General features: G+C 44.1%; 1 protein-coding gene across 3 annotated transcripts in view; it reads right to left on the bottom strand.

Annotated features, from left to right (window-relative positions):
* HPS4 (HPS4 biogenesis of lysosomal organelles complex 3 subunit 2) overlaps window positions 1-19118 on the bottom strand; it is a 431024-nt gene that overhangs the window by 364060 nt on the left and 47846 nt on the right. For all 3 annotated transcript variants that reach the window (XM_085635656.1, XM_085635655.1, XM_085635658.1), the window contains exons 2-4: window positions 9550-9922; window positions 4427-4517; window positions 2819-2962 (exon numbers count right to left, since the gene is read on the bottom strand). In XM_085635656.1, coding sequence (XP_085491782.1) covers window positions 2819-2962; window positions 4427-4517; window positions 9550-9590 — 276 coding nt within the window. In that variant the 5' untranslated portion in view covers window positions 9591-9922. The remainder of the gene's footprint in view (window positions 1-2818; window positions 2963-4426; window positions 4518-9549; window positions 9923-19118) is intronic.

Consider the following 19118-nt stretch of genomic DNA (forward strand, 5'->3'; position numbering starts at 1 on the left):
CCCTGATGCGTTTCAGGAGCTTTGTGATCTCTTCCGGTTGCCCTTCTGCCATCGTTGGCGGGGTGCTGCCGCCCTCTGATGCACCAAATGACGCTTTTTCCTCTCTCTGCCTTTAAGCACTGGGCCGGTTGTGCTTGTTCGCTCCCCCTAGATCGGGGTATCCTGACTGTGCCGGTTCTCCTTTAATTTCCTCTGTCTCTTTGAACTTAATTGCCGCACTTGCGACCCACTCGCACCGCCCCCGGAGGCCTCGGGATCTGCTGCGCGCACCAGCGACTGGCGCGCATGCGCCGATACCCGGAGACACTGAATACTCCTTGCGATCACGGGGACAGAAGCGGCTCTCGGCCGTAATGCTCTGGCGGTTGCGGGCGGCACACGACGTCTCTGGATGGCCCGGGGGCACCGGTACCGTCGCTGCGATGTCCTGGACCCGGCTGGTCCTCGGTACGTGCTCCGGCAGTTCCGGTGGTTGACGAGCGTCCCCAAGCGTCGAGCCTTGTACCGGAGTGCCTTAGCCCTCGGTTTCAGTAGTAGTCGTGAACGAGGCTTCGAGCTGGCCTCATTAAACTATTCTCTGCCGTGGGGAGCGGGAGCGTCCTTGCCCGGGATCCAAAGCCGGGACGGGGTCGCCACCGGAGCTGCTCCACGCCGCTCAGATTTGAAGAGGGGCGCCTGGGTAAACCGGTCCTGTCTGCCTTTACTCGGTATGAGGCGGGCCTACCCCACGGGCAACGACCCGAAAAAACGGATCCTTATCGAGAGTGTCTCCGCCAGGCGATCAATGCCAGGTCGGGGTCTTCACACCGGGGCTCTCGATGCACAGACTTGGAGAGGGGCGCATCTGGATAAACCACTTGACCTTCGCTTGCTTGACGACCCGGGTATTTTTTGGCAGCACTTCGTCCTTCGTCCAAGCAGCACTTCGTCCTTCTTCCAAGAATTCTCGCCGGTGCGCCGCTCTCCCCGCTCCACGAAGTTAGGAGCTACTTGGGAGAACGGTTGCTTATATTCCCCCCTTGTGTTCCTTGCGTTTCCCGCCCGCCCGGGTAACGCATCCCCATTGGGGGGTTTGTATCTAGCATCGCCCCCCCATTGGACGGGGGGGGGGGGGGTTAGTCGCCACTAGGCTGGCCTGAGGCCGGGCGGGGCTACCAACTGACGCTTCCGGTCGCCGTAGGCGCCCAGGACCGGTTTCCCCACCACCTTTTGGCGCGGCGTGGGTTATGGCGCCGGCCTCTGAGCCTCTCCCCCCCTTCGGGGGAGAACGGCGGCCTCTGCAAAAACGGTATGTCGCGCCACCGAGGGTTTTTGGTGCATATGCGGCCTGAAGATTATACACTTCCGTGGTTAGTTGAAATCTTTGGCAATGGGGAATTCGATCAAAACGGACGATAATGTGTGCTGATGCTGAAAGCACTTATGGTATTATTTGTCACGCAGTACACAGACACACTAATTTAATTTAGCGTACCTTTTGCGGGAAACTGAACTCAGCACTTTTCAAATTCGTGCCATGACGGTAGCATTATTAACCAATGCCTGCGGCCTCTCTCTCTCTCTTCATGCTGCATCTGCAAGAAAAGGCCTGGGAAGAGAGAGAGCCTCCTCCTAACCCTGCGCTGCCTCATGCCACGAGCCCATTGCTCCAAAGGCCCCTAGTGACAACACTACCACGTCTCTCTCAGCCAACCCTGACGCTGCATCTGCTGTTGCAGCAGCGCCAGGATTGGTTGTGGTGAGGAATCTTACCGCTCATTACGGAGACCGGAGGCTGTGGCTTTGAGTCACCCCCGGCTCACTAATCCGGCATTGAGGACAGTGAGAGGCTAGGCATAGTGCGCAAGTCTGGCTGGCCGGAGAAAGGAAGCCATCCAACCCGACATGCGCATTTAGGCCCATGTGCTGCCTGTGACTGGCAGTGTCAATTTTTTAGCTCCAACCCCTCAGGCCGGCACAGGATTGAAGACCCGCCTCAGGCACGCAATATAATACATGCTGCCACTGCCCCGCGGCTAATGGATTTTAAAATATTTGTCAATGTCTAATAGTTTATATTTCATTGGGGGAACAGGGGGCAAAAATATGAGTGGGGCAACGCAACAAACGGAGGCACCGCCCCTGGGGGCTGGAACTGGAAAGCAGCAATATGTTCTGAAAGACTGCTCTCCTCCCATTTGTGCTGCTGCCAAAAAAAGAACAAGCACCGTAAAGATCTAATAATCTAGGAGACTTTCTTTAACAGCATCACACTGGAATGTGTGTGATCTAATGGCTAAGCCTTATCTCACTGTAACACAATAGCTTGACTTGATACTTTATGGGGGTTGGTGAGAATTCTCTTGCCAGCCATTCTGCTACTGTCTCACAGAGCTGAATAAACATGATCACTGCTGAATGGAAAGGGAGTATTCTCTTTGTAGGAAATATAGCCTTTGCCATATCAAAAGCTAAACTCAGGTGAACTAATATCAGAGTGGAGCCACGGTTCCCTCTCACTGTAGTACGCAGAGCTATTTTCTGTTCATAACATCGGATATGGGCTCAGATGCGCTGTTGAGCCTCCCCTAGAAACTGGAAAGCAGCACAGCCAAATAGAAGAGACATGTTCTTATCAAGTACTTATAAAAATCATACTGTGTGTGTGGAAGCTGTGCTTTGAAGAATATCTTATTGAGTTTAGCAAAAATATTTCCAAAACTGCATATAAAGACTGATATTTACTCAATACACATACAAAGGTTCGGATTTTTTCCACTGCAGATAAATCATTTACACAAATGTACTACTGTTTCATTATTCTGAACAATTCACTTACCCAAAGGTAATCTCTGTCCTGCTTTATTGCAAATTTTAATCTTCTCAACCTCAAAAGATCAGGAGGAGAACTTGATATTTCAGCAATGCAACATGCAACCCCTGCTATCTGTCCGCATAACAGTTCCTGCTCATCAATGGGAGTCTGCAAGTACATATTACAGTTAACAATAAAGTACAAGTTTAGACATGCCTGGGAAAGGAAAAAACTCTTCATCAGTGATAACGATTGAATCAGATCCCCAATGGATTTTGAAAACTTCATTAAAAAATGTAGCATTTACTTTAATATTTTATTTTTCTATATAGTGTGGACTTAAGAGCAGGACAGCGGTCCATGCTGTAATGTACAATACCGGAAGAACAAATATTTCAAGGAACAGCAAATCTGAGCTAGGCAGGGACATCAGAAGACTAAGCATTAAAGTTAGACCTAAACAGTAAGAAAAAAAAAAAAGGTGGCGATGTATTAGGTATTGACTGTATATTATACAGTTTTCTACAACTGGCCTTCTTGGTAGTTTGCTACCGCAACACATTTTAACAAGCACGAGCAAAGCCAATAGGTCTGGCTTGTTTTTCTGGTATAAGTCAGACCTATTGGCTTTACCAATGTTGAGATCTAAATAATAAATATTTTCAGATAAGATACAAGAAAATAAAAATATAAACGGGCCGCTGTGTGCTCCGAGAGAGAACTGACCAGGAATAAGTAGAAGCAAGGAGAACTACAGGTAGGGAGAGGTGTGGACACAAAGAAATACAGGCATCAAAAGGTGTGGAGAGGAAAAGATCTGAGAATGTACATGCAGAGAGATGAGCAGTTGAGAGAGGTATTGTCTGAGAGGTATGGGCAGGGAATGATGCGGACTGGGAGACTTGCAAGCAGGGAAAGGTGTGGGCATAGAGAGTTCCAGCAGAGAAAGGTGTGGGCTGGGAAAGGTGTACATTTTGTGCAGGGTGTGAAAAGTCGGAGCATGGGGAGGTAAGGGCAGGGACAAGAATGGGTCAGGAGACGTTTGGGCAAAAAGGAGTACGGGTAGGGAGAAGAGTGTTCAGAGAGGTGAGGGCTAGGAGAGATGAAGGCTGGGATGGGAAGGGAAAGGCATGAGTTAGGAGAGGTGTGGCCTGGGTGCACACAATGAAAGGTAAGTAGTCTTCGAAATATAGGAAAGAAGAGGTAAAGGAAGGTTAACTTATAGGTTAGAAAGAGATATATCAGAAGAAGAATACTTAAATATGGCTCAACAAATGCATCACACTTTAGATTCAAGTTAATTACTGGATAGTTATTTTGTCATAACATTTGTAGTAATGTAGGACTGATCGACTTACACTCGAAATACACAAAAAGGTGAGATTTGGATCCCCATTCGGAGTTCCACCCTTATCCATAGCCTTGCCACATCATCAAATGGCAGCGTTGTGTACTTCTACATTTCAATTACAAGTGAAGAATGGCGTAGACCTAGTGGTTTATGACAATGTGCCCCAATCTAATATAAATATCTGCTTTTAAGATTAGCCAGATCTGGATAACACCAGTTAAATTTGTTCTGGCCTTAAAGGGAAAATGGTACAATATTGTTTTAATCCAAAATGAGTTTACCTGAGTTGGATAGAAGTAACTGATGCCAGCCCGTGTAGGATCCCCTTCGCTTATCACCTTAGAGCCATCATAAAGGAAAAAATAATTCAACCTATAAAAATAAATTTGACAAGCGTTTTAAAAGTCATAGACACAATAGTTCTTAACAATGCTGTCATACAATAAGTATTAAAATCAAACCACAGCTGCTATCCAACACAGAATTCAAAAACCTGAAGAGACTGCACATTGTAGGCTGCGTGAAACAGTGAGAAAGAAAGAAATTGAGGCTTGGTGGGCAATTTTACAAGTATGATCAAAATTTCTTCTAAATATTCCATTAACTTCCGATTAAAATGTAGTTTGTAAGATCATGTTTCACTAAAAGATTTGTATGAACTGGTAAATTACCGTTCCCACTACCAACAAAGATATACGCACTTGTACATTCAACAACATCTTTAGCACAAAACAAAAAGTGGCAAAAAACAAGCAGAAAGAGCGAAATGTCATCAGGTTGACAACAATTACAGCTGCACGCCATCACATTAACATGGGGGGGAGGGGGTAGGGATACATCAACATTGCCTCTACCGCAATCTGCCAATTTTTACAAATTTACTCCAACTTAATCCCTAGAAACCTGCTGGTATAAAGTCAAAGTAATGGATGCTAGTTTAATGGTCACGTCAAAGTGATAGTTTTGTCAGGGTGATGTTCATCACTGAAATGGTGGTCGATATAATGGGAATGCACTGTAGGAAACTAAGTGGACCAGATATCAGGGACATTTGCTTAGCTGAAATGGTGGATTTAATTAGCTTCAAAGTCACAAAACAACCCTGTTGCACATATAACAGGTCTTGGGGCTAAAATATTTAATCCCTTAACAATACATACTGCTTCGATGCCAAAGTCCAATTAAATAAGATGCATTAATGGTTATATGACTGCTAAGCATATGTAATATGTCCTTGCAGGACACACAGCAGAGGACGTGAGGAGTATGCTACTGCCATATTTCAACTGCATGCACTTGCACTCTGCATCTACAACAGTCTAAATGTCTAAACCCTGCTGACCAGTAGAAAGCTTATGGGTCAGATCACTAAACATTTCTAACTGGCACCATTTCATGTGTTTGATGGGAAGTGAATGAAGTGGTGCTTGTTCCCCAACACTTTTTACTACAGTAGCAATGAAGTAAAATTCTGCAGGTGGTAATGTGAGACAAGAACGATTCTACACATTTTTTGTGCAGGGATTTGTTCTGTTGTTAATTGTGTTGTTCGGTTTTCATGCTGCTTTATTGCAACATGATTTTGTTGTGTTGTACTGAGGTTGCATTTTGCTTTGCCTTTTGTAGTGCTTGGTTTATTTTTTAATTGTGTTGTTATTGTGGTTTGTATAGGTTATTTTGTAAAGTTCTACTATTTACTTTAGATACATCAACAAATGCTGCTATATTCTAAGGCAAACACACAGCATATGCTTTGAAAGGTCCTGCGACAAGCAACCATGTAGCTCTAAGGTGGTCAAATAGTGCTGCTAAACTTCTTCACCTTCTTAAGTCACCATCCAAACCAAAACCGTGGCAGTGACTGGATCCTAATTTAGCACTTCCATTGCAACAATTTAAATAGCGTCCTGTGACTGTTTATATATACTTGAGATTTTTTGAATTGCTGCATTAGTACATGTTCTTGTTGTTCATTCTCTGTTCCTTTAAAAAATTATTATAATCCTAAGTAATTATCAATGTGTAAATTGATATTGTCAGTTGTCTAGGTAATGCAAATAACATAAGTAGAGAGTAGTTACTGAAACCAAAAGCAATCGAGTGAAGCAATAAAAACAATTCTCCACTTAAACAATAAGACTAACTTTAAACATTTCCAGTGGTAACAAGCATTGGGACAGTCAATAGGTCTCGCTTTTGGAATCTATTGGCTTTGGCTTTTAGCTATGCTGCACAAGAGTTTGCCTGTGCCTTGAAGAGACCGGCACCTTAAAACATCATCCCTCCCACCAACACCACAACAAAACCTTTTGCACCCATAGGGGTCAGAGGGATAAAGAAAATGAAAGAACTGGTGCCAGACTTGGGGCACATATATCAGCAAACAAACGTCGGTGCACTCACGGGGTCCCATTTCAAGGGGCTTTATTTTTCGCATACGCATTTCGGCGTGATGCCTCCTCAGTGCGTAAAGCCCAAAATCACAATACACAGTCATGGGGTGATTTAAACCATCTAATGGAGGAGCAATTGTTGTCCCAATGCGATGACGCATCGGCATTTCTGATTTCTTTGCACCATCAAAGGGCCAATGTCCCCTCAATCCATCTCGTCATGATGACACATAATTGCCAACTAACGCCAATCTCGCCAGTTTTGTCATCCCTACATACTTCCTTCGATGACTGAGATCATGCTGTTCAGCAAGGCAATTATACTTTAGTATGATGAGTAGTGGCCCCCTCATCTGGGTGCAGTCCAGATCCCGGGAGAGACTGAAAAATCACAGTGTAAAATTAGACCAAGCGCTGTCTATGAAAGAACAGATCTTGGCTACCACTGATGTCTGTGTTCACACCAGGCGCCGATTACGTAGAGCCTTTCCTTACGTTCCCATCTCAGCTAGAAGAATGATAGCCCAGGCTTTAGTAGTCAGTAGACTGGACTACGGTAATGCTTTAATTTATTTATTTATTTAGCAGACTTGTAACGCGCATAGCTGCCCCAGCAATGGGGCGTCCCAGCGCGATCAGAGACACGGGAGAGTGGTATGTCAGGAGGGCGTTATGCAACGGAAGGGTAAAGCCAGGTCTTGATCGCCTTGCGGAAGGTTAAATGAGTCTGGATCTCTCTAATAGAAAGAGGAAGCCGGTTCCAGAGTAACGCCGCAAGACAACGAAATGAACGCCCCCCGGCTTTTGCTCTCACAACCCGGGGGACAATAGCCAGCAGCTGATTGGACGATCTAAGGGATCGCCGAGGCATATAAGGTTGGAGTAGCTTAGTCAGTCTCAAAGGAGCCTGTTGAGTAAGAATTTTATGTGCGACACAGAGTTTTAAATTGAATTCGTTTCTCAACAGGCAACCAATGTAATTTGGGTAAGATGTGGGCGACCGACGCAGATCTCGGGAGTGCCACTAGCATTCTGGGTCCTCTGCAAACACAGGGTACAAGATTTGATAGCCCCGAGATATAATGCATTTCCGTAATCCAGTCTAGACAGTATTGTAGCCTGGATGATGGTCTGACGAGCTCTAGGGGGAAAGAAGCCCAATATTGGCTTCAAGCCGCGCAGTAGGCCAAAACAAGTCCCAGCCACAGCTTTGGCTTGCGTATCGAACGTCAGCCCACTATCAATCCAGAAACCAAGGTTTTTGACTGCTTCTTTGGGCACAGGGGCTGGCTTAAGACTGTCTGGCCAACAGTGATCAGACCATAGATTCCGGTCTTTTCCAAATAACAACACCTCCGATTTGCTGGTGTTTAGTTGCAGGTAATTGTTAGCCATCCAGTCTGCCACCTCTACCAGGTCTTCCCTGAATCTGCGTAAATTGACGTTGTTCTTCTTAGAGTAGGCAATCACCAATTGGGTGTCATCAGCATATGACACCATTGACATTAATGGCCACAGAAAACAGGGCTCTATTGACTAAATTACAAGTAGTGCAAAATACTGTGGCCAGGCTTGTTTTCAACCTTCCGTCAGGTGCCCCTTCGGCCCCATTGTTGAAATCCTTACACTGGTTACTGGTAAGGCAGAGGAGTACTTTTAAAATCTGCTGCATCAACTACAACTCTTTAAGGGGTAAAGGCCTCAGATATCTTTGGCAGAAACTTAAACGTTATTCACCTACCAGAAATCTAACATCCATGGACAAAGCATTGCTGAGCTTACCCCATATCCATCCGATTAGATGTGTGGCAGAGCCTTTTCTTACTTGGCTCCGGTCTACTGGAACTGTTTACCTCTACATGTCCTTTACTGAATATAATAAATTCAGAAAACTGCTTGAAGTATGTCTATTTTGCACTGAATGCGGAGATACCCCTCGGGGTGAGTCGAGCGCTATATTAAATTTAATTAACATTATCTATAGAGGTGCTATATCTAGGATAGGTGCTATGGGTCTTAATGAAAGAAAAGAAACTAGATAACAAAAGACAGTCATAATTGGGATGCATGGGGCCCTTTAAAATAATGGGCCCCTGTGCCACTGCACATGCTGTGCCATTGATAGCTACTCCGCGGAATCGCAATATCATAGTATTTGGCAGACTTCATGAAGTATTCACAACAAATCATTAAAGGTTCTAGAATTGCTGAAGTACCAATAGCTCAAAATATAATTGGATTGCTACTAAAGTAGTATTGGGCATATTTTATCAGCAGAAGAAACCGCTATTGGTCACTGCAAAGTAGAAGCAATTCGAGTTAGTCAAAAACAAACATAATGATGGAGTGCCAATGCTTCCAGAACCTTTGTGGTAATTATTATGGAAGATTTGTTCCAAGATTTACAAAGAAATGTGAAGCTCTAACTCAGCTCACATAATACTTGCCTACTCTATAGACTGAGCAAAGACTGAGTCAATATGTCCACAAGCCCATGCTTACAAGAATGGTAGAGACAAACATTTACCGGATGCTCTGTGTTTTGGAAGTATTCCTCATACAGACACATCTGAAGTATGTCCACATACTATGGTGGATTGACCCTGCAATAACATTCAGATAAAGCAAAAGTCTTCTTGGGACAAAGGAAATGCAGCCATCCTAGTCTCGCAATTTGACTCCATCAGAAAATGTGGGAGACACACATTCTTATCAGTGCCTACCTATGCACCTGAAAATCATCCATGTGACCGGAAACAAACCCTATCTTTCCCACCACCACCTGCACTACTCTACCCTCTAAATGTTCCTTTATGGTTTTCAGGTAGATTAAGCCCCACTTTCTAAACCATTCAATAACCAAATACAATAGACTCTGTTTTGCATTTCTTTTCTGCTACTTTGTCATAACTTAGAGTTGCAATTTGCTATTTTAAGAAGGAAAATTACAGTTTAACACAGACTTCTGAATAAATGTTTCTTCTGGTGTAGATTCAAGAAATGTTACTTACCAAGAAGATAAAGTCGGTTCGGATGGAATCGGACTGGCCATTTCTTCAGCCTTCTTTCTTTACAGGGAATTATGCAGCACCTCCTTTTTATTTATCCATGGAAGGTTTATTTAATTTGTGCATACCAGACAATCACATACAGAGATTGTGTTTCGTCTGCAGTTGTACTGACAGAGTCGTTCATATTGAATGCAGTACGCAATGGTCCTCTCTTTTAGATGGACTCCAGGATGTTTTAGTGTGTGAGTGTCAGCTAAATTCACAAAATCTTGTTTCTCTCAAGTCAAACTTTCCTTAGTCTTGAAAAATACTTGAGTCGTGGCTACGGCCATGTGTTTTCGCTAAAATCCAACAGGACTGATCACTCTTCATCCTACAACAGAAACAGAACATATGAATTGCTTAGAAGTGCATAAAAAAAATTAAAGAACAATATGCTAAGAACTTTGGAAAAACAGAAAAGGGCCCCGCTTGTAAGTTTAGAAGAGGAAAAAACAACTTCGGAGAACAGGAGCAAGGAAACTCAGAACAGGGAGGGAGAGAAAAGACAGCCCTAAGGCGAGTGAGGTTGGTGAGAGGGGGCAGCCCTAGGAAGAGACTATAGCTCTGTGAAGGGAAAAGTAAAGACAGCCATCGAAAAGAGAGCTGGGAGGAAAGGGAGATGTAAAGGGAAGATTGCAGACAGCTGGGAGGAAGAGAAGAAAGACAGCGAGTGGGGACAGAAGAAATTAAAGACACCTGGGGGAGGGGAGAGACTATAGACAGTAGTAGAGAGAGGAAAAGAGGAAGCTGAAGGAGAGAAAAAAAGACAGCCGATTGAGGGGAGTAAGGAAGGCTGCGAGCAGCGGCAGCCAGGTGGAAGGAGCATGCATAGCCTTCTCTATTTCTCCATTCACTTTTTTGTTCCCCCATCCAATGCAAATGCCGGATTGCTTGGTCTGCTCTCCTACTACTCCGTCTCCCCTCATGTCACCATCCACTGCCTCCTCACCACTCATTCCCCTTGAAAGTGCTCCTGATGGCCACTTCCTTGGCTCTTCCTCTACTGCCCCATTGCTCCTTAGACACTGTCACATCTTGTTCCACCTCCACTCTATCTTATCCACTAACCTGCTCCCTCCGTTGTCTTCCTAATTGTCACATACGTCACTGTCTCGTCTACCCACGATTGTGTCATCTATCCAGGTTTCCTAGCACTGTGGGGTTGCATGCAATGCATTGGTCTCACCAATACATTGCATGCAACCCCACAGTGCCAGGAAATCTGAGTAATTGATATATATGTTAACAGTTGTTCCTTCCACATAGAAAGCCTTAAAGGAGTAGTTTGAATTATACATCGCAATCGACATACTAAACAGAAAAGAATATTTATGTCAAATGATAAAGTGCCACAAAAAAGTTTTGAAAACCGTTGCACTGCGCAAAGTGGAAGCACACAGTGATTTAAGCCAATCAATTGTGATATGGACAGTAAAGGCCTCCGAGGAGGAGTGGAAGCTGAATGTATTAAACATAGGCATTAAAAACATAAGGAGCACACAAACAGCACATGGTTAAGATCCTGAATATAAAGCGGGCACAGCTCACATCTTCTATCCTTTTTCTGGATTTTGTCCCAAATGCCCGCAATCACTCAAAGGGAGCAAATTCAGGCTTCTGATCCCATGGGGCAAATTCCATACTAAATAAGACTGAGTTTTATTTCCTAGAGTGCTCCCAGACACCACCTGATTAGGCGGTTTTGATAGGCTTAGGGTAATAGCTCTCGCCAAGCTCATTTTGGACACTGAGTCATTTATAAGAATCTTTAGGGCAGACTTGGGCATAAAAGAATCGATAGTCAAGTTACGCCCACACAGTTCATCGGCTCGCTGAAAGGACCTAGGTTCTTTCAATGGCTAAAACGTTTGACCCTCAAAGCTGCCCTCAGTGTGCCCTCCTCCCCCACAGAAGAGAGTTTCTCCTTCTAAATACAGCTGCCAAGGAAAGGCATAAGCGAAAACTAAATCAAACTCCAGGCGCAACAAATGGGGGCTGCCAGAGTATTCAAACTACAAATTTGTCGGAAAATGCAACCTACGTCCCTTCAAAAGTAAGCTTGTAACTCATGTCCAGAACCTTACAGGCATAACACAAAGAGGAAGGGGTTTTAACCTTGTAAACAGACTGGACATGCCCAAAGTGGCGTCTCTAATATATTTTATAAAATCTATGCAGGGCATTAGCCTGAGAGAGGGCTCTGCTCATATAGAGCTTCCAACCGCGATGGTGCAGCTCCCCATGGCTGATAATGAAATACAAAGAGAACTTTGTGTCCCATCATTCTGTTCAAAAACAAACTGCACTATGCAAATGCCCACTAGGGGCTGTTGCTATGTAAATGCCGGAAATAAAAGTGACCATCGCGGTTGGAAAAGGAAATAGACCAGCTGCGAGGCTGCCTGGTTGCACATCAGCTGTGGATCAGCACTTCACCTAAAGCAGAATGAGTCTGCTTCTTTGCACCACAGCCTACTAAGGTAATAATTGAGAATGAAAGACAAAGAGAACACTTACTATAAAAAATGAAACCGCTGCGGGACTTCGTGTCCCATCATTCTGTTCAAAAACGAACTGCACTATGCAAATGCCCACTAGGGGCTGTTGCTATGTAAATGCCGGAAATAAAAGTGACCGGATCCAGAAGCAGCGAGTGTTTCAAGTATTCTTTTTGAGCCCATGAGGAAGGGGCGGTGGCCCTGAAACGCGTCGGCGGCAATAGCAAAATAATGAGGTGCAAAGAAGGGGGCTGCTAAAGAAAACCGTATGGTTGGGAGTAGTCGTGTGCGCTCCTATGCGCAAGGGCACATTGGTTTCAATATAAACATATATATATATATATTATCTACTGGCGGTCGCCAGTAGATAGTTATAGTTAGGACCGTGTTTCCATAGGAAAACCGCAACATTCTATTTGGAATAACTTTGGCGCCGATTGACGAATCCTCGCAAAATTCTCAAAATAGGTGGGGCGCTCCGCTCCTTCCCTGAAAGTCTCGGGGGGATTCGTCAAGCGGGGGCTGAGAAAAAGGGGGGGTCCCAAAACGCTTTTTCCCCATGCATTTTTCCATAGGACCTTTAGTCCGAGCTGCAGCCCGAACGGCTGAACAGAATTACTTGAAATTTGGCAGAGAGGTAGCCCTCAGGTCAGGGATGTGCCTTTTGAAGGTCTCGTGTAAATCTGTTCAGTATTTCCTGAGAAAATAGCATTTAAATCAATATATATATCTATAGGCGCGCTCCGAGCGCGTACCGTAAGCTTGCCGTACGCACACGCTGCCGTGCACGAGCGCGATTCTGATTGGTTGTTAGATCTTAGTAAACATTCGAATCGGTCGAAACCAGGAAGTGTCGGCCGCCATTTTGTCTCTCGCAGTCTGAGGGGGTGAAAAACAAAGGTGGAGAACGTGAAAAGGGGGCAGGGTGGACAGTTCCTGACCCCCTAGCCTTTGTCAGGGGGTCCCAGAAGGACCCCCAAGGGCAAAACTTAATTGTAATTTTTTTTCGAAAAGTCGCCGAATGCGCGTAGCGTACGCGCACGGCGTAAACGGAAAAATTCTGCGAACTTTGCGTAACGATTCAGCGACTACGCGTAACGTGCGCGCACGGCAAAAAAATTAAAAAAAAATAAAGAAAAAAATACATAACTTAGCATTTAAAAAAACGTACAAATTCACTGAAAAAACCATAGGTTTCACACACGTTATAGTTAGGAATTAGCATTTAAAAAACTTTGCAAATTCACTTAAAAACCCATAGGTTTCACACATGTTATAGTTAGTAGGACATTTCACTCATGAAAAACCAATGAAATTCCCCCGTTATAGTTAGTGCAGGCAACTATAACTCACGCGACCGCAATCCTCTGCTGATGACGTCAGATATTACATCACTGTATTTAGACACTTATTTACCCATGTCTTCTTCCATTAATTTTTAGCTATACACATATTACAAATATTTTTTTTTCAGAAAAACACATATGTCATCAGTGATGTAATATCTGACGTCATCAGCAGAGGATTGCTAGGGGGTCAGGAACTCTCTACCCTGCCCCCTTTTCACGTTCGCCACCTTCCTTTTTCACTCTCGCACTGAAAACAAACAAAATGGCGGCCGACACTTCCTGATTTCGACCGACTCGAACGTTGACTAACATGTAACCACCAATCAGAATTACGCTCGCGCACGTTAGGGTGCTCGCACGGTGCGCGCACGGTGCGCGCTTATAGATATGGATATGCTTTTAAATGCTATTTTCTCAGGAAATACTGAACAGATTTACACCAGACCTGCAAAAGGCACTTCCTTGACCTTATGGCTACCTCTCTGCCAAATTCCAAGTAATTCTGTTCAGCCGTTCGGGCTGTAGCTGCGACTAAAGGTCCAATGGAAAAATGCATGGGGAAAACGCGTTTTGGGACCCCCCTTTTTTCTCGGCCCCCGCTTGACGAATCACCCCGAGACTTTCAGGGTAGGAGCTGAACGGAGCGCCCCATTAGTTTTGAAAATTTCGCGAGGATTCGTCAACCGGCGCCAAAGTTATTCAAAATAGAATTTTGAGATTTCCTATGGAAACTAGGTTGTAACTATAACTATCTACTGGCGACCGCCAGTAGATAATAAATATGTATATATATATATATATATATATATATATATATATTTTTTCACTGAAAAAACATAGGTTTCAGGCACGTTATAGTTAGGAATTAGCATTTAAAAAACCTTAGAAATTCACTGAATAAACCATAGGTTTCAGGGGTGTTATAGCTTGTTGGACTTTTCACTCGTACAAAACCATTGAAATTCCCCCGTTATAGATAGTTCAGCTAACTATAACTCGCGCGCCCGCAATGCACTGCTGATGACGTCACATATTACATCACTCATGACATGGTCAGTGACATCACTCATGACATCACATATTACATCACTCATGACATCACTGATGACATCTCAAATGACATCACTGATGACATCATCCAGTGAATGTGTGTCTTTCTGAAAATTACATATGTTTTATATATGTATATCTCAAGATCGATGGAAGAATAAATGGGTATATAAGTGTCTAAATGGATGATTTGTTTTTGAAAAATTGATTGTATAACTGACTGATTAAGTGTATCTTAGTTAATACATGGCTTAGTGAGTAATGTTTAAATGTGTAAATATCTGTATCAGTCTCTCACTTTGTGTATAAGTGGCTGCATGGGTTGGTGAGTAGCTACATGAGTGTTTATATAGGTTATTAGTTGGTTTTTTGAGTATCAGTAGGAGTGTCTGAGTGTCTGTATGGTTCGGTGGGGGGTATAACGTAGTGCATAGGTGCATGAATGAGTGACTCACTGTTTGTATGTGTTGAAGACAGCATGTGTGCAGGACTGTATGGGTGGATGATTGTGTGCATGGGTGTGTTAGTGATTGATAGACTGTCTCAATAGTGTCTTTATGAGTAACTACATATGTTTTAAACTAGTATATGTGACTATTGGTGTATATAAGTGAGTATATGTGAGAGTGAGAGATTGAAAGAGTTCCTGTATGAATAAGTATGTGTTTCTATAAGTGATTGTTTAAAAGACTAAGTATGTGTAAGTTTCTGTATAAGTAAGTGTGGTGGCGAGTGTATAACTGTATATGCAAGTAAATGGATGTTTGATTCTTTATTAGCATGAGTGACTATGTGTGTGAGTAACTCTATGGATGAGTGGCGTTGTGTAACAGGATGTATAGGTGTTTGAGTATATATGATGAGTGAGTACATGTATGAGTGACTGTATAGGACTGTTGGTGAATGAGTGTATGTGTATGTGGATCTTAGAATTACTGAATATGTTGTTGTAACTGGTATTGGAATGTCCATTGTTTTGAATATTGTAGTTTCTATTTTTGAATGTGTGTATCAAAGGTTATATTAGGGGAAGAGGAGGTCTGCCACCCTATCACAAGGATGATGTCATCAGTGATGTCATTAGTGATGTCATTTTAGATGTCATCAGTGATGTCATGAGTGATGTCACTGACCATGTCATGAGTGATGTAATATGTGACGTCATCAGCAGTGCATTGCGGGCGCGCGAGTTATAGTTAGCTGAACTAACTACAACGGGGGAATTTCAATGGTTTTGTACGAGTGAAAAGTCCAGCTAACTATAACGCCCATGACATGTGCATCAATTATTTATTCGTCAGTCTTGTAGACATAGAAAAATACTTTCCAATCAGCAGGAATCTTGATTTATGGTTTACATAAAACACTTGGTTAAATATATATTTAAAACCATTAAATCATCCCTTTTAAAAGCTTTTAAAAAGCATTTAAAATCGTACTGTATTGCAATAAAAAGCTGATAATAAATCTCATAGTGTTTAATAATATCAAAACATCGCTTATACATGTTGCTGTCTAACGTCCAGGATTAAATACCTATTGTCAGCTGCTTTCAACAATTGGTCAAAAGGCATCGCCAGGGACAGGGCCAAAGCACAAGGTAGAGATGTCCAAAGCAGAGTCTATGAGCTCGGAGATAAAGCCGGGAAACTCATAGCGTGGCTAGATAGACAAGAGTGGGCTTCAAGACTGGTGCCTGAGGTGTCAGGGCAAGACTCCAGTCCTAGAACGGATCCGCAGGCCATAGCGGACACTTTTGCCGAACACTACCGTATAATATATAGTACGACCGGCAGATTCACTGAAGAAGAAAACGCTGATATGTTAAGAGACATAATACTCCCCACGCTCTCAGAAGAAAATAGGGACTATCTAGACTCCCCTCTTACTGATGACGAAGTGGCACAGGCTATTCGGGGCGTGAACTCGGGTAAAGCGACAGGGCCTAATGGCATTCCCATTGAATTGTATAAATTGAATTCTAATAAAATTGCCCTAATTTCCGAGCTATGTTGACAGAAAGTAGGGAGAAGGGCATGCTCCCATATGACCAACGAGTGGCCAACATAGTAGTCATACATAAAGAAGGCACACCCAAAACGAGCTGCGCCTCCTACCGGCCAATTTCGCTTTTGAATGTAGAGCCTAAGGTCCTTGCCAAATTACTGGCGACTCGCCTGATTAAATTAATTACTACACTAGTACACCTAGATCAGTCTGGCTTCATGCCACATCGTAACACAGCCCTTAACTTACGGCGATTGCATGGAATATTGGGGAGAGCACATACTATACAAGAGCCGGCAGTGATAGTATCGTTAGACGCCACTATGGCATTCGATATGGTGGAGTGGCCGTATCCGTTCGCAGTCTTAAGCAAATTAGGCTTCGGCCAGGAATTTATAGGCTGGATTTGCCTCCTATACTCCGGCCCGATGGCCCGGGTAGTGGTGAATAATCGTAAGTCTTCAGACTTTCAGCTGGGTAGGGGTACTAGACAGGGTTGCCCACTGTCTCCGCTCCTCTTTGCGTTGGTAGTGGAGCCGCTGGCGGCCTGGGTCAGGCAGGACCGGTCTATCCGCCGACTGAGGTGGTCTCTGGATTGGGAGGACTGGGAATATTTGGCGGGTATTCTGGGTTCAGAGTGAATTGGCTTAAATCAGTGGTTTATGTCCTCAAGGGGGAACCGCCAATTATACCATGGGGTTGCCCAATCCAAATCGTCTCTGACGGGTTCCGGTATCTCGGAATCTTTGTCACACTAGATCCGAAACTCCGCTATGCCCGCAATTTGGACCCACCCATGCAGAGACTTAGGACGGATGTAGCGCACTGGAAGGCTCTTCCCCTTTCCATGCTGGGCAGGGCAGTCCTTTTTAAAATAATGGCCCTGCCTCGTTATCTATATGCGCTCCAAAACACGATGGATCCAGTTCCTGCGTCCTACTTCAAAGGAATCGAGGATCTCCAGAGACAGCTACTTTGGGAGGGTAGACCTCGCATAGCATTTTCCAAACTGACTCTAAACTGGTACGATAGTGGAATTTGTCTGCTATACTTAAAGAAGTACTACTGGGCGTCTCAACTGGCTGCTATTAATCACGGGATCTACGGGCATCCTAGTGATCCCAGATATGCAATGGACAGATGGCAGCTCCCAAGGGGGGATTATACCAGAGCGCTATACGCTAAACCCGGTAGGTACTCACTGACTGGTCCTACGGCGCACTCCGTCCATGTCTGTCACACAGTCACTAGACACCTGAAATGGGAGGGTAAACTCACGCTGGCCACACCACTGTGGAGCTCGGAGAAACTGGGTAACCTATGGAAATCTAGGGGTTTTGATAAATGGGATCTTATAGGGATCACCCAAATTAAAGATATCTGGGGGAATGGAACGGTGCATTCATTCGCGACACTTAAAGACCAATATCACTTGACGGATACCGAGCATTACCGGTACCTACAGATCCGTCGTGCCTTGCTTACCCATGTCCCCAGTGGCTCGGTACTCCCGGAGGCATCCCCCCTCGAAGACAGGGTGCTTGATGGGCATCTCCCAGAAAAGACTATATCCCTAATATATAGGAAATTGATAAATAACATGGAAGACCCGTTACAGGCCCTCAGGGAGCATTGGACCGGGGATGTTATAGAATTGGATGATGAGGACTGGCAGGAGGCGGTCTCCTCCCCACGTATAGTAGCAATCCAAGCCAGGCTGAGATTAGTACAGCCTAAAATATTGCATAGGATCTATGAAACGGGTCCGGGTCTGGTTCAAATGGGAAGGGCGGAAAGTGGTGAGTGCAGAAGGGGTTGTGGGGAACTGGGAACATTCATTCATACACTATGGAACTGTCATCAGATACAACACTATTGGAGGGACATTCATCACGCGCTGCGGTCGGTATTGGGGGTGGATTTGCAGCCGGAGGCTTGAAGGTGCATATTAAATGCCGGTGAACCTACGGATCTAAATACTTACACTACCCAATGGGCCACTTTATCGTATATGATTGTGAAACATAATATCGCGCAGTTGTGGGGGGCTACTCAACTGCCCCAAGTGCGGAAATGGAAGGAGGATCAAGATTGGTGCATGTTCAGGGAGAAATCAGTCTTTATAGCTAGGGGATGCTCCGGGAAGGGGATAAAGGTATGGGGGGGCTTGCTAATCGTTACAGATGCAACATCTGTCACCCGCCAAGTTGCCGGTCTGACGCAGACACTACCGGATCCCCTTGATCTGCTCAATGTAACAACTGAAATATAATTTGTATACTGTACACTGAATACTGTTTTAAAGGTAGTACCTGTTTGTAATTGCTTGATGAGATTTGGTCGAAATGTTTAATAAAAAGAAATAAAAAAATAAAACAATTGGTCAAAATGCTAGTGCTTTTAAAGTACAAAGAGATGTAAACGTCTATTATGTAAACTGATCGACTGAAGTTGTCCTATTAGTGCAAATATACTTTGTGTAAAGTGCTCAGTGCAATATTAAAAAAACAACGTGTAACCCGAAATATGCATACGAAAAAAACGTTTGTAAGTGTAAAAACATTAGGAAGGGCGGTGAGAAATTCTAAAACCTAGTGTTTTAATCTAAAATGTTCTAAATCGA

This window comes from Triturus cristatus, chromosome 11 (genome assembly GCF_964204655.1).
Source record: "Triturus cristatus chromosome 11, aTriCri1.1, whole genome shotgun sequence".
In the NCBI taxonomy this organism is placed as follows: domain Eukaryota; kingdom Metazoa; phylum Chordata; class Amphibia; order Caudata; family Salamandridae; genus Triturus; species Triturus cristatus.